This window comes from Meleagris gallopavo, chromosome 11 (genome assembly GCF_905368555.1).
Source record: "Meleagris gallopavo chromosome 11, MGAL_WU_HG_1.1, whole genome shotgun sequence".
NCBI lineage: Eukaryota > Metazoa > Chordata > Aves > Galliformes > Phasianidae > Meleagris > Meleagris gallopavo.
In genome coordinates, this window is record NC_139414.1 from 4,815,152 (window position 1) to 4,830,631 (window position 15,480).

At 50.0% G+C, this 15,480-nt stretch overlaps 1 protein-coding gene across 2 annotated transcripts; it reads left to right on the top strand.

The window, feature by feature from the left end:
- The first annotated feature begins 343 nt into the window (after nucleotides 1-343).
- LOC100548864 (transcription cofactor HES-6-like) lies at nucleotides 344-3,270 on the top strand. 2 transcript variants are annotated; one of them, XM_010716468.4, is made up of 4 exons: nucleotides 344-537; nucleotides 1,177-1,272; nucleotides 1,421-1,496; nucleotides 2,221-3,270. In XM_010716468.4, the coding sequence occupies exons 1-4, from the start codon at nucleotides 475-477 to the stop codon at nucleotides 2,664-2,666; spliced, it is 681 nt and encodes a 226-aa protein (XP_010714770.1). In that variant the 5' UTR covers nucleotides 344-474; the 3' UTR covers nucleotides 2,667-3,270. The 2 variants fall into 2 exon arrangements, with proteins under 2 accessions (XP_010714770.1, XP_003209096.1); XM_003209048.5 differs by having other exon boundaries at nucleotides 1,418-1,496; nucleotides 2,221-3,262.
- Nucleotides 3,271-15,480: the final 12,210 nt, after the last annotated feature.

Below are 15,480 nucleotides of genomic sequence, written 5' to 3' on the forward strand. Positions count from 1 at the left end.
CGCTGGCTCAGGGGGACGCAGGGGAGAAGAGATACAGAGGGCATTTTCCCAGGTGTAGCTCAACCGGGTCCCACCATTGTTTCCCTCCCTGGGAATCTGTGCAAATTGAGCAGGAGCCATGCAAGCTGCTCCGAGCACGCCCGTTTTGCTTCTCTTCTTCTTCTTAACAAAAGATCCCTACAAAGCAAGGCTTTGGAGGCCGGACATCTGTCGCCGTTTGGGGGGGCCGCCGCGGTCATTGAAAAGAAGCAGTGCCCTGTCAGCTTTGATTGATGGTCACAAACCTCTGGGCTCGACCCCTCGTGTGGGAAAAGAAGTCCCGCCAAGGCGAGCTCCCTTTCACATGCTAATTTTGGGTTATAAATACGGCGGAGGAGCGGAGGAGAGGCAAAGCGCCCGCCGGGACTGGCAGCACCCGCTGCCCGAGTGCCACCCGCCCCGTCCTGGCAGCGCCGGGCGGACAGCTGGATTACAATGACGGCCGCAGCCATGGCCGGCGGTGCACACAAGCTGTCCAGCACCAAGGAGGAGAGGAAGGTAGGAGCCCAGCGGGAGCCCCGCGCAGGGTTGGGTGCTGCGGATTGCTTGTGGGAAAGAGTGATTTTTTTCCCTCTTACTATAAAGACGTTTTCTCTGAATTTAACCTGTGTAAGTTTATTTTCTGCTTCACTTCTCTGCCTTTTGGTTTCTGTTGGGTAAATTCAGGCTAATAGGGGTGGAAGTAAGAGAATTCAAAGCTAGTGTGAGCCAAAGGACAGGCCCTTACCAGAGCTGGAGGCTCTCCATCAGTACGGACCCCGCTGAGTGTCACGCATCACTGGTTGCACACTGGGATGTGGCTCTCCCAACTCATGCCAACCCCAGGCTGCCTCCGTGAAGCCCACGCAGTCCAGTTTCTTCCCTTCTCTACAAAAAATAAATCAATACAACTCATCCTTATCCTGTTTAGGAGGAAGTTTTTCACCCAGAGGGTGGTGAGGCACTGGAACAGGTTGCCCAAGGAGGTTGTGGATGCCTCATCCCTGGAGGCATTCAAGGCCAGGCTGGATGTGGCTCTGGGCAGCCTGGTTTGGAAGTTGGCAGTCCTATACATAGCAGGAAGGTTGAAACTAGATGATCAATGTGGTCCTTTTCAACCAAGGCCATTCTGTGATTCTCTGATTCTCTTCCCTGCAGTTAAGGAAACCCCTAATCGAACGGAAGCGCAGGGAAAGGATTAACAACTGCTTGGACCAGCTGAAGGAGACCGTGGTTGGTGCGTTTCACTTGGATGTAAGTGTTCATTTTGATGCAGATTATGTCCCTCTGCTGATGGAGATTGTTTGGCTTTTGGGGGGACGGGAGAAAGTCTCTGTATTCTGTGAAAATCCGCAATTACCTCACGGCCTCTCAGCTCATGAACTCTTTTCTTTATTAGCAGTCTAAACTGGAAAAAGCAGACATCCTGGAAATGACGGTGAAACACCTCCAGAACATCCAGAACAGCAAGCTGATGGGTAAGTGCCCCTTCTCTGCAGCCCCTGAGGCACAGGGCTGTACGTTCAACCTCCCAGCAGCTCGGCCAAAGCCTCTTGCAAACGCCGTGCTGGTGCTCTGGGCTGGCTTTCACCGCTAGATGGGGAGATGGAGCCGAACACATTTTAACCCACGGAAGATTTTCCTTCCAGCGCCCATTTCTCCTTTTGTTCCGTTGTGGCTCTTCCTGCCCACGGGCAGCAGGATGCTGGGGACTGCCCACGCCCTGCACCCTTCCCCTGCAAACCACACACGTTCCTGTAAAGCATTAAACCAAGCTCAAATCCGTGCAGGAATCAATCTGCCTTCTCCAGAAGTCAGTATCTGGCTCTTAAATAATAGGTGTTTCTGCATCTCCCAGTGTCTCTGAGGGGCCTCTGTTGAGCACGGTGGCAGACTGGCAGGGGAATGCCTGCCAATACCCTGTGATATCGCTGCCCCAGTGGGAAACTCCACCTAGAAACCCGAGTGCTTTTACCTGCTCCAGCCTGGAGCCTAGCACTGCTCTCCCTTACGCAGAGCTTCTGTCCCCCTGGAGCAGCAGGGCACTGGCCCGCCACAGCCCCACAGTGGTTTTGGTCAGAAGCAATAGGAAGCAATAGGCCCTGCATGGGCCAAAGCACACGGGAACCTGCTGAATGTGTTGAAGTGGGATGCGTAGGCTTTGCACCCTTACCAACTCCAGCTGTCTCCTGTTCAACGCAGCTGACTCCAAAGTGGGCCTTGAAGCTCAGCAGAGGTACAGCACGGGATACATTCAGTGCATGCATGAGGTCCACAACCTTCTCCTCACCTGCGAGTGGATGGACAAGACGCTGGGGGCACGGCTGCTAAACCACCTGCTGAAATCCCTACCCAGGTCTGGAGAAGACACCTCCAAAGCAGCATTAAGTTCTTCGAGCCCGTCTCAGCAGCCTCTCCTGACTGCAAAAACCCCGCTGAGCCCTAAAGGGAATACTCCCAGCACAAATCCATCTCAGGAGCACTTCTACCCAGTGGAACACAAACAGGCTTCGAAAAATTCATTCCAGCCATCCTCGCTGTCAAGTTTTGGCCAGGTCGATGCTGTGCCTCCCAGACAGGTCCTGCAGCCCAATTTTTCCCATAATAACCCTAGTATGGGGTCATTAGATATGTGGAGACCATGGTAAAATGTGTTTTCAAATGTTTATCCTAACCTTAGACACTCTTATGTATGTATCTTATAGATATGTTTCTTTACAACACTTGTGGAGCAGGTCTGCTCCCGTAGGTGTACTAAAGACCAGGGTACTTCAAGCCGAAGTAAACCTATGTGTAGCCTGCATTATAGAAGGCTGCTATTATTTTGTATTTATTTAATACATCTAAATTATTGTATAGAATCCTCTCGTGCTCTTTAGTGTATATTAATTATATAACTTCCTTGTCTTTCATTCCTAAAATAATTAATGTTCTATCAGTGAATATCAGATGATGACAACAACCCTCTCTTGCACCAAGTTCACCTCTGGGATCTCATGCAGCAGCTGAGACCACTTCACAGAACAAAGCAGCAAACAGCCAATCTCCTTATTTTTATTATTGTTACAGCTATTCATGTGCAACCATGGGAGATTTCAGTTCTGATTCCTGTAGGAATGTTGCAGTGCTGAAAACACAAAAAGAGAGACTTGGTTTAGACATTATAAACTGTTTAGAAATATTCTCTGTATTGCTCAGTGTCCACACACTGTTCCTGAACATACTGACATAACTGTTCAACAAGTGAGCTATGCGTATGTCACCTGTAGTTACATTTAGAAGTTTTGTTTATTTTCTAAATAAACTCTTGGAAGATAGTGACTGTGTTTCTCCCATCCTCCTTCTGCCTGCCCTGAACACAGTTGGTGCTTTGGATAAAAGCAGTGTGTACACACACACACACACACACACACAGAATCGCCTGGATCATGGTAATGTCTGTGAGTGACAAAAGAAGTCAGGAGCTGGACTTGTCAACCTGCAGCAGTACTTTGGGTTTGACTTACAAGAGCATTGCAGACAGACTGACAGGCAGAAGGCAAACTCCCTGCAAACTGTACCCATCAGACTGGGACAAACCTGCTCAGCTTGTAACATTTGGTCTCAGTTTTTCAACACAAAGGCAGTTGAAAGCTCTTCACAGTTACAAGAAAAACACTGCTCATACAAATTAACAGCCACCCAGTTCAGAGGGGCTAATTATGCAGAGCCATTTATTTGATGATGCACTGAAAGAGTGAAAACCATCACCTCTGGATTTAGCATTCTGTTCTGCTTAGCGGAAAAAGGTAGCAAAGCCACAGATCGCTCACAGGTTGTGATAACAGTCAGCCAAAGGGATCTTGGAAGAGAAAAGACACAAAAGACAGGTGGCAGAGATTACCACACACACCGCTGAGGTCAGAGAAAGCCGCATGTGACCTGAGCACCCATTGCTGCACTGCTACAGGAACCTCCTCTGCCCAGAGCTGGGCCACAGGGAGGTAAAGCAGCAGATCCCAACCCGGAATAGGGCCTGAAACTCACTGTTTTCTTCTCGATCATTCTGGTGGTGCACCTTATCAACTTGTGGTAACCTCAGCGCTGTGCTGGGAGAAGGGCTAGGAAACACTGCTATGCTGCCAGTGTTCTCCTGTGTTTTGACAGCATGGACATAAAAACATACTTTCCCCTAACGCTGTAAATCCCCACTGACTATAATTATCAGCTTTGGTTACTGCGCTGAAAAGAGATCAGTGAGAAATATGTATTTCTCCCCATCTCTGGCTGCTTACTCTGTGCATTTGGACATACTTTGTGCTCAGTGTGTTTTATTATTTCCTGTTTCTAATTGGTGTTTTGGTTTTTTTTCTTTCGTGGGTGCAGAGGGAATGGTCACACAGCAGCTGAAGAGAGCTTTAAAAATAGAAAAGTGAGACTGAAATGCTCGGCCAGCAGCCTCCAGTACACAATGCTCGTTTCTCAGTGCCTTCTTTTCCATCCAGGGGGCTCTTTTAAATGATCCCATGCCACATTCCTAAGTAGAAATCTTCTTTGGTCAGACAGAATCCTTTGCACACCAACAGCTTTTCAGTAAAGGTGTTTCTTTAGGAAGGGAGATTATCCCTAACCCTTCACACGCATGAAGTCAGCTGCTACTGTGTTTGACAGAGGAACTTGGTTACTGAGTTCAGATTCATTGGGCTTTATCAGAACCTGAACAGTACAAAAGCAGTACTGCTTCACTCTTTGGTACGGGCACCTCCCCCCAGCAACCAGAAAGTACTGTTAGCTGTACCATCTCCTCTCCAGGAAATATGTGTCCAAACATCTGCACTGGGCTCTGGCAGTGGTGCCTCCTGGCTGCTGCTGTGCCCCATTGCAAGCAGGGCTCAGCCTCAGCTGTGCACTGCAGCACAGCTCCCACCGGGGGCTGCATGCACAAGGAATAAGGGGTTTGAAGGCACAGAGGTGCCACACACTCAGATCTCAGCCCTCAACTCCATACACACAGTGGAAGCAGTCAAGACATGCAACCAGACCAGGTTGCTCAGCATGGGTTCAGCCAGGCAGACCTGTTTGCTGAAAGCAGCCGCCAGATGTGTCCAACCTCACGCAGAGCATGGAGCACACATGGGGCTGGGACACCCTGCTGCTTGTCTGGGCTTTGTGCTCTGCCAAAGTGCTGCTCCAAATGTGTATTTGTGAGCTGAGAATTAAGAGGCCAGTCCCGATGTACATGGGGACTGGCTTCTGCTCCCAGGTAATGGCCATAGGGCCAGAGGTGATGGCCTCAAGCTGTGCCAGGGCAGGATCAGGTTGGATACTAGGAAAGAATTCTTCTCAGAAAGAGCAGTGAGGCACTGCACAGCTGCAGAGGGAGGTGGGGCAGTCACTGGAGGTGTTCAGAGCTGTGGAGATGTGGCACTGAGGGATGTGGGCAGTGGGCACGATGGGGTGGGCTGGGGTTGGACTTGAGGATCTTAGGGGTCTTTTCCAACCTTAATGATTCTGTGATCCTATGATTCCTTTGTCCTGTGAGGACAGCTGGACCTGAGGCTCAGGACTCCCATGCAGCTTCAACACAAAGCAATTAAAGATTTATGCAGTAATACCGCGAGCACATGTGGACAAATCACTCCTGTACGCAGCAGTTCTGGTCATACAAACTGCATTCCCAGAGCAGCTCTCACTGAAACCAACAGGAGAACTCCCACTTCTTTCTCAGGAAATGGGACTGAAACCTTTCCCAAATGGGAAGGCACAGAGGCTGACGGGTATATAACAGACTCATGACTGCCCAGCACACAACCCAGGCTCTGCAGGGCATCCCTGCACTTTCCCTTACTTCTCCCCTTGCTCCAGGGACACCAGAGCAGCCCACTTCTGACCACACAGTCCCACAGTCACTCCCAGCAATCGGGCCAAGCTGCTCCAGGGGCTGAGGAGTGGTACTGAGCCCCCACAGACCATTACCCATGGGAGCCGAGCTCTTTGCGTAAAAAAAGAAGCACAAGCCACATTTTCAGAGTGCTCACTTTGTGAGGATGAGGCTACAGACCTCTGCGTGACCTCTGCGGGACCTGCAGAGGGGCTCCTAATCCTCTGCACTTAAAAGCAGGTGACCCTGCAAAACCCTGCGCAAAAGGAGCAGAACTCTGCCAAACTGCTTTTAAGTACATAGCAGTGATTGTGAGTGCCAGCAGTTAGATAGCACCATACTCCTGAGGGGAAGCAGGACACCAAAGACTTCAGCTTCCCTTTATATGTGTCATTATTGCAGCTTCCCATGTATGCATTCTTATCCTAACAGAGCCTTACTCGTATTTCATCTCATGAGATGTAACATTGTGCTGAGAACCTAACCCGAAGTCAGTCGCATTTGTCAGAGCTGTCACACACTCTTGAATAAAGTAGCAGAACTGAAACCAGCTCTGGATCTGTGCTGCAGAGACGTGTTGTTTGTACATCTCAGCCCTCTAAGAATGCAGTTTGCTGCCCCGGGCACTAATTGCAGACGTACCAGAGCCTGGGAACTCCGTCTGCTTCTGGGACTGCTTTGGTCCTTGCATTGGGTGTCACCAATCTTTCTGTGCATTTGGAGTTAAAGAGCTTGTTAGAACATTTCCATCACATTTTCTTTGGCTAACACAACAAATCAAATGGATTTTTACAGCTCTCCTCAACCCGCTGCCTCCTGTCAGTAGATGGGCTCTGCCCAGCACCCTAATGGGATTACATGGGGTCCCGGTCAGGCTCTGAGGAGCCATCTGTCACTGCCCAGCACACTGACCCCACTGAGACAGCACCCCCAGCTCCCCCTTAGCCCAGAGCTCGATGTTTCCTCCCCTGCACACCAGAAGTGATGCACTCCCTTAGGAAAGCTGTATCTTCTACCTCCTGGGAACTGAGAAGGAAGAGAGAAGCATTCCACAGAACAGCAGTTTAGCAGGACAGAGAAAGGAGCCAGCAGAGCCATGGCTGAGCTCTTTGTGCCAGAGGAACTCCCACTGCAAGGCAGGGCCAACCTCCACACTGGAACTCCTCTTGGTCTGTCCAGGCTGTGGGAACAGCCACTCGGGAGCAACCACAGAACCCCAGGCTTCCCTACCTCTGCCCTACTAACACTTAGCTTATGTGAGTGCAAAGTACAAAGCAAAACGCTCGAAGATACGCACTCTTCCCAAGTTCTCACAAAGGCTGTGAGAACAAGCAATCCACATGGGATAGCAATCACATCGCCTCATGCACTCCTGAGAAGCGCTGAGATATCACTTTGATAGGTGTGAGAGGAGAACCACCCAGTCACTGACCACAACCAAAGCAATATCCAGACAGACAGGTTCTCCCAGCCAGACATCCTGCGGTCAATATTCCCTGGGGAAAAGCAGCTTGGTGCCTCCCAGTGCTCCTTGCTGCTCAGCACTGCACGCAGGAATGCACACTCACTGAGAGACCACTGCAGCAAGCTGAACCTCTGCTCTCCTCGGCCATAACATCTGAGGGAATCTGATGAATCTGGGGCAGAAAGGCAAGAGCAAGCTTTCCAACAGACCCAGATCTTGAGAGGAAAGCTCCGAGTCCCTCAGCTCAGCTTATCTCCTCCATAGAGCTGGGCTGGCTGTCAGTAGCTCTGAGCTGACGCAGTTACAGAGGAGCAACACAGGGTAGTAGTGAAGGGACTGGTATGGGCCGTGGGACATCAGCCTTGTTCTAAGCCCAGCTCTCACTTCCATCGCTCCACACCTGAATATTTCTCATCTCCTACTTGGGAGAGATGACTGCACTCATCTTTGAGATCTCTAGATGAAAAGCATTAACAACATGCCAAGGGTTGCACAGATGAAAGAGGTGAGGCAAGCCTTCAGAAGCACCTCTCCAACCCGCTATCGTATGAATCACGTCACCTCTGTCATTCTAACTCCAGCACTCACCTCTTCAAAGTCCATCTGCACAAACATACTCCTGTTACTGCTGGAGCCTTCCTCCAGCGCTGGCAGTGCAATTGTGTGTGATAGAGGAGATCAGGTGGCTGAATAAGCAGCTCTTGAGGCCGTTCCATCTATTGTTTCTTAAGGTCTTCCAGCCAGACTGAGGCAAACCTGTGGCCCTGTGCATGGCTCACAACTCCCCAGAGGACCTTCTGCTGCCACCCATTCTCCACTGTGGTGAGAGTGCACCTGGTGCAAGCTCAGATCAGAACATCTGATTTAGTTTCAACCAAAATAAACCCCGTCTGCATGCATGGAAATTATGCAGCATGCAGAGAGAGCAGACAATTAGGAAATTTGCTTCAAAACCACACAACGGCTCCAAAGAAAAACACCAGTATGGCTGGAGCCTACGTGCTCACAATTCCCATTGGTTTTCTAGGGAAACATGGCTACTCTAGACTAGGTCTAAAGCATTTCTGTAAACTTTTGGTTTTAGAGCTTCAATCGCAGCCCCTCAGGGAGGAATTCACACACCTTCCACCTTTCATCCAGTTGTCTGTGTCTATATCCAGCTCCTGGCACACAGATCAGAGAGGCCTCACCCAGCATGCAGGCAGGCATTCCCTTCCCTAAACAAGAGGCAGGCGTTGCTCCAGCTGCCTGACACCTCCATCCAGAAAGTCAGCCCACGCTACTACCAGGTATCAGAGCAAGCCTAAGAGGGAAGGATCTGCCTGCCAAGGGCTCACTGCTCCACCTAAACTGCCACTGGGACAGCAGTGAATGTTTTATCAGAGCCGAAAAACCTTTTGTGGCTGCTATCCTGACGGGAGCAGGCTTATGCTCACGTGCCTCAGTGCCATTCCCAGACAGAGATCCTATGTCCTAAAGCTGTGATGTGAGCTGTCAGTGGTGATGCCCATGTTCCAGCTGTGCTTTCCCAGCTCTGACAGTCCTCATTTCAGCCTCATCTCCACTGCACAGAAAGGCAAAGGGCTGAGCAGGAGAGGGTTCTCGCTGCCTGCCCTGCTCAGAGCCAAAGAACATCCGTGGCTGCATTGAGACTCCAGGAGCTCACGTTGCTGAGCAGCATAGGGCTGACCTGGTGATGGTCACCATGCCAGGACTCTGCACTCTGCTGATACGCATGGCTGCCATCACTAAAATTCCTTCCAGTACATGTGAAATGCCCCTTTCCATAAATATATCACTGCAGTACACATTCATTTTAAGGGACATTTCAGTAACTCAACAACTAACAGTTTCCATGGCCCATGTACGTCCACGGGTGCGTTGCTGGGTATGTATATATACGTGTGAGTGTAGGGGGACCATTTTCAGGTAAAAGAAGGCTAAAAATGCAAAGTATTTCTACATTGCCCTGCTTCTCTAACACCCTCAGAACCATTAGTCCCTATTTAGCACCCTTCTCAAACACCTAAAAAAAAAATCCTTCCAACAGCAGTTGTTATGCACCGGCCATTCCCAGCGACAAAGTGCAGTGTGTACACATTATATAAAGGAGACACTGCATTCCTTCTGGGAGAGATAACAAGCCACGGGGGAGGAATGCTTTCCCCAGCATGTCTACGCACGACCTGAACCCAAACACAACCAGCATGCCACTGGCAGCTCCCCAGCAGATGACTCCCAAAGCATTCGAATGCGAGGCAAAGTGGTATAAAGGATCAACCAAAATGTTCCTATGCAGACAGACAGTACAGATGTGGAGAGAGGTCACTGCACAGCACAGGCTGGGGGTACACTGCTTGTTTTAGGATGTGGGTTCTACAAAGAGCTCAGCTTAGGCTTTGGGTGCTGAAAGCTCTGGTTCTGGGGCACTCTCTGAATTTGCTTAGGAAGCAAAAAAACCCTCAGACTATGGATCATGGAGACAGCAGTGACTGAACAGGAGATACAGTGCACTGGTTGCCAATCAATTGATATGCATCCAGAGACTCTCATCTGCACTTACCAGTTTTGCTGGTGCGTCCCTAATGTTGAAACTCCCCACTACAGCAAAATTGAAGACTGGAATCTATAAATCAGACAAGCAAAATCAGCCTCATTTACCCAGCACTTTCATGCTGGTATAACTGGAAGGGATTGTGCAGTGAAGCGGTGTCATTACAATAAAACAAATAAACAAATCTTTACCACCATTCTGTGCCAACCAAACTTTAAAGTGTGAATCTGCAAACCAAAGACAGAAGATTATTATTACCTGTGAAAAGCTCCCATCTCTGGGGTGAAACAGAGAACCAGCTTGATGCAGAAGGTGCTTTGCTTGAGGTTAGCAAACAAAAGCACTGTAAGAAGATGGCAATGGGGGAAGATAACAGAGAAATAGAGGAGAGCTCTTAGCGTGATGTTTTGGCCACTGTTTACTCCAGGACTTGTGTATTTGGTCTCTCGGAGTTATGGGAGGTATGTGTTAAGTGTCTGGCAGCCAAGCCAGACTCAGGAGTCTCCCTTTTTGCACCATTCCTTGAAATACCTGTTAAGATGTAAGAAAACGAGGTTCACTTGAGATGAGACCAGGAGCCCACCTAACACAGCATCTATTGCTGATGGGTGTAGGCACAGAGCGAGGCAGAGCGCGTGGAGCTGCTGTTCTACAGCACAGCCCTCTGCTCCCAGCAGGGAAAGGACTGCTCTGCAGCACCTCCTCTCCTCACAGCCTGCCCCGAGCTGCCCAGCCTCAGCGTGAGGGTAAATCTCTCCTTCTGGACACGACTACATCCTCCTCAGGCACCCAGATCTTTCTGATGCAAAGCAAAAGCGAGTTCAACAGTCAGAGCACGTAATAGCTTGCTCCTTTGTTAACGGTATCCATTTGCACAATGCCTAATTACAACCCCTGTATATTGAAATCGGAGTTAAGCAGGGCCCAAATCTGAAGACTGTGGAGACTTGAATTTCAGAGCGCTAATGCTGAGGTTCCTATTTTAAGTCCGGTCAGATTTAGGGCTGTCAATCAAAGGGTCACATTTGCCTTCAAAGGCTGCGGTGCCATGAGGAATTTCCTGGTGCTGAGCATCCTGGCTTAGCTACTGTTTTTTAGCAGGATGAAGCTGGAAGGAGGAAGCTGGGGGACCAATCACCTCCATCTATCAAATACTCAAAGCTCACTGCTCTTGTGTGGGGGATATAAAAAAAGTATTCACCCTAATCTCATTTTCAAAGCAATGGTGTTGTTTTAACTTTGTCCCCCTGGAGAGGGTATGTGACAAAGCAGAACCTCATCTGTTGTAGAGCCATGAATGCTGTGCCTGCAGCTTGGAAAGCAAACCCACTGCCTCTCCTGCAGATAACATGGGCCTTATACCAGGCTCATGAGCTCTTTCCAAAAGCCAGCTGTAAATGGAAGGCATGGCAAAGGCCCCCAGTTCTGAGGGAGGGAGCTGCTCCCTTTCTGCCAAGGCGCAGTGAACCACCACCAAACTTCTGCCTGCTGAAAGGACTCAGGGGCTGTGGTGTTGGGGACTGCACAGCTTCAGCTCTACCCACCCCAAATCCAGACGCAGGGCTGGAGATCTGACAGTCAATTTCCACTGGGATTTGTGAACTGCACAGGCAAGGCCCAGAGATACAAGTGGGGCATTCTTTACACTCATCCCATTGACACAGTCCATGGGCATTGCTCCTGCTGCCTCCATCTCTGAGCAGCCCCAGCAGTTTCCCTGTGCAGTAGGAACAGTGGCAACCTCAAAGCCAAGCAGCCTTGTAGGCTTTCTCCAGAAAGGAGCATCCAGATGAGAAGCATCCCAGGGTGCTGCAGCCACGGCAGCAGACTCTGCAGCAGAACATCTCCATAGGGACCCACCCACCTAACGTGGACTTTCCCCAAGGGAGAAAACATTAAGGAACGGGCAGGAAAAACAGAGGCATGTGGAGCTGGCGCATGCTCCCACCTCCACTTGGGGTAGGCTCGATGCTTGCAGGTGGGGCTCCCAGCTGCCCTGCCAGGGACCATTTTCTCCAGCGTTTTCACCACACCTTGTGATCCCAACATTTATTCTCCTTCGCAGATCTGCACCCACATGGAGCACAGCTCACCTCATCTGCCTGAAAGCACTTCTCAGGTCAAATCAGCAGTGCCTAATCTGGAAGGAAAATAAACCAGTTCAGAGCTGAGTTGGCAGTTTGTCTACCTCGCTCCTTCCCCAGTCCGGGGGAATTTGGGGTTCTGCACAACAAACTCCACCATACAATATACATGATGTTCCAGGTTCCTACAGCAGCTCAGCCCATCGGGAGCCCTGACTTGTTTTCTGACTGTTTTCTTTCATTTGTGTTACCTGAAGACAGATTTGTAAACAAGGAGGTGAAGTGTCTCCTGAGGGAGGTGCAGCACAGCAGAGGAGGGGAGGAGGAGCTCCATGCCAGTCTCTGAAATTTTCATCTTTTTGCCTGGAAATTTGGCAAGGCCAAATCAATGGTGGGCAGCAGCATGCTGGGCTGGAGTCATCACACCTCTGTGGCAATATCCGGAATCAGAGCACAGCAAGGGGCTCATCTGCAATGGTAGCTGCTGGGGGATATCCTGATGGGGAAAGGGTTTCTGTGTGGTATGGCAATCTGTTTGCAGGAATACAATAACCACATAAATACACCGGGGACTCACCCAGCTGGCGGAACCGTGGCCGTCTCCTGCAATTATACCTGACATACAAGAGATGGGATGCCAGCTAGCACCTGCCCTGTGTTTATACAACAGTGCAGTACGACAGCTGCTCTACGCTCCATGCATCCCAGACTGCTTGCAAGGTAAATAGACCAAGTACAGGATAACCTGAAATTGCAGACAGCTGAGGGCGAGCCCTTGGTGCTGTTGCTATCTCTGAAAAGGAGGGGTGCAGGCAGAGGGATCTTTATCAGCGTTGGCAAGGTTCTCTGAGAGAGAGCTACCAAAATGCTTATGTCTGTGTATATTTTCTTCTCAAGAAGCCACATCTCTTCCTTCTTCCCTTCAAGCCAGTGCTGTTTGCAAAAGTTAAGTGAAACCCTGAAATCACGCTGGAACAAATTGAGAGACAGACCTCCACTGACAGCTCTGCTGGAAGCACTGATTGCAAGAGATAGCGGTGCCTCTAAAAGCTGAGCAAAGCCAAATTTCAGTGCCAGTGATCAGTTTATGCAGTGCAGGCATACACGGCTCCACCTGTAGCTCCTTACAGAGCAGGAGCTGGGGCACTGTCCCTTGCCCTGCTCCTGTACCGACGGTGCAGGAGGTGAGGAGTACTTTGCCCCATTCTCCTTAAAAGAGCAAGCACGAGAGTAGCTCGTGCAACCTCAAGCAAAAGCTTGCAGACTTTCCCCCTGCTATTTTTAATTGCTGTTTGAATGATCAGTTATGATCAGTTTCTTTCCCATCCTCCTCTGCACTCTGAATCAAGTAAAAGGAAACTGCTCCAAACTCCAGTGCTTCCTCAGGCTTCAAACCATCACTGGCTTTATGTAGGGCAGACATATCTGAGGAAGTGAAGGGTGATGGAGAGAAATTACATAATCACAGAATCACTGAGGTTGGAAAAGGCCTCTAAGGTCCCCAGGTCTGACCCCAGCCCACCATGTCCACTGACTACGTCCCTCAGTGCTGCATCCCCACAGCAGACTGGCTCTGAACAGGCTGGATTTCACCAGGCACACTGAGCGGCTGTGTACAGTGCTTAGGCTACACGAAGGCCTGTTAAATGCAGTGCTGCTGAACTCAGTGAAACTCTGGGTAACAGAGTACTCACAAATACAGCTGCCAGGATATGTCCCGGTGGGAGATGAGTCAAACACCCTGTGGATTTCCATGGGACCACAAAACTTGAAGCCAGAGCTGAGCTGTGAGGATTTCAAGACGGACAGCTGATTTCAGTGCGTACCTTTAGTGCTGCATCAGAGACAGATTTCATCAAGAGACAATGGGAGGAACTGAAAGACAAAAACCAGCAGCAAAGCATTTCCACGAACAGCAAAGCCACAAGTACCTACAGCCCTGCACCATGTGGGTCCCCTGCTCCCTGAGAAAGGCTGTGCCAGCACTGTTGCTCACTACAAGTGGAAACTCTTTCTTTCACCCCGCCACCTCTTTTCACAAACCTGTAAGACTTTAATGCATTACTCTGCCTTTGTGTCCCATGTGGCTGAAACTGCCCCAACAGGTTCCAGTCACTTGGGGGTGAAGGGAGCAGGGAGCACGCATGCAGACACACACACACACACACACGTGCATGCATGGCATGGTGCAGCTGCACTCGGCTCATTTCTTTAGGTGCTTGGGCTAGGAAAGAGCAAGCAGGGGCTGCACAGCACCGAACCCATCTGCTCGGTGCAGCTCCTGGGCCCATGGATGGCTGAGCCCCAACGGGAGCGTGGCAACACGCCAATCGCTCCCACTTCAAAGCTCTGCGCAGCAACCAGATTGTCTGTTGGCTTTTATTACGCTGCTATTGCTTGCGTGGTGAATTCCAGACGGGGAATGTAATGACAGACAGGCCAGGATTGCCTCGCCAATGGTAAAGTTCAGGTACAGTGTATAGCCAATAAAGAACAAACCCCTTGAGTTCGGTTCTGAGGTGGCACTCTCGGTTCCAGGAGACCTGGAGATCTCAGAGGTCTTTTCCAACCTTAACGATTCTGTGATCTCCCCTCCACCTCTACTCCACAGGTTGGAAGGAAGAAAGAACAAGGGAAGGGGAAACATAAAGAAATGTCTTAAGAAGGGAAAGGAAGAATACAGCAGCAAGGAACTGTGCAGGAGACCAGTGGGAGGGTGGGTTGTGGCTGCATGTGCCAGCTGCCTGCCACGTGGCTGTGGGGAAGTCATGGCCTTTCTCCACCTCACTTTTCCAGTCTGTGGAATTATTTAGATAACAGTATTTGCAAACTAAAGAACAAAAGTACTATATATAAAACAAGCCTACTTAAGCCCAAGTGGCTTCTGTTTGCTGTATTTAGAAAAGGGCCCGGTTCCCTCTGTATCTTTCATAAACAAAACGCAGCCAATCATCTCCAGCTAAAATTAAAGACTTGTTTTCTTTGACAACAGCCCTAAAGCCCTGCAGTGACCCTAAGATGTAAAGTAACCTGTCAGTCCTTGTAGTGTTACACCACTGAAGGGCACAGCAAAGGAGATAACAGCCTTCAAATACTATGGAGAGCCCAGAATTGCCCCATAGTAACAAGCAGGTGGTGAGCGAGCCTCAGTATTTGGGACTTCTGCCACATCTGTTAGAAAATGACCCCATGAGCTAACATCACCTGAGTTTTCCAGGGCAGCCTTGGTCCCTTTGAGATCTTGGGACAGCTCTGCATGGCCCGCCAGCACCCTGGGATTGCTGACACGGGGGGACAGCAAGTAGAAGTAAACCCACCACTCCCAACCCCCACCTCTCCCCTGTGCTGCACCGAGTCCAGGAGTTGTCGCACTTTTGCCAGCTCACTCATCTCCACATATAGCCCTATAGAGGTGGCAATGTTCAGCTGTGCACATCTGTGCCTTGGCACAGCGAGGACATGCAGGGATGTCTTCTTAAGACAGGCTGGGAATTCCTTA

Coding starts and splice junctions, on each gene's coding strand:
- LOC100548864 (XM_003209048.5), top strand. CDS start 475: ATGACGGCCGCAGCCATGGCCGGCGGTGCACACAAGCTGTCCAGCACC. Junction 1,273..1,417: donor TTGGTGCGTTTCACTTGGAT/GTAAGTGTTCAT, acceptor TTTCTTTATTAG/CAGTCTAAACTGGAAAAAGC. Junction 1,497..2,220: donor CCAGAACAGCAAGCTGATGG/GTAAGTGCCCCT, acceptor TGTTCAACGCAG/CTGACTCCAAAGTGGGCCTT.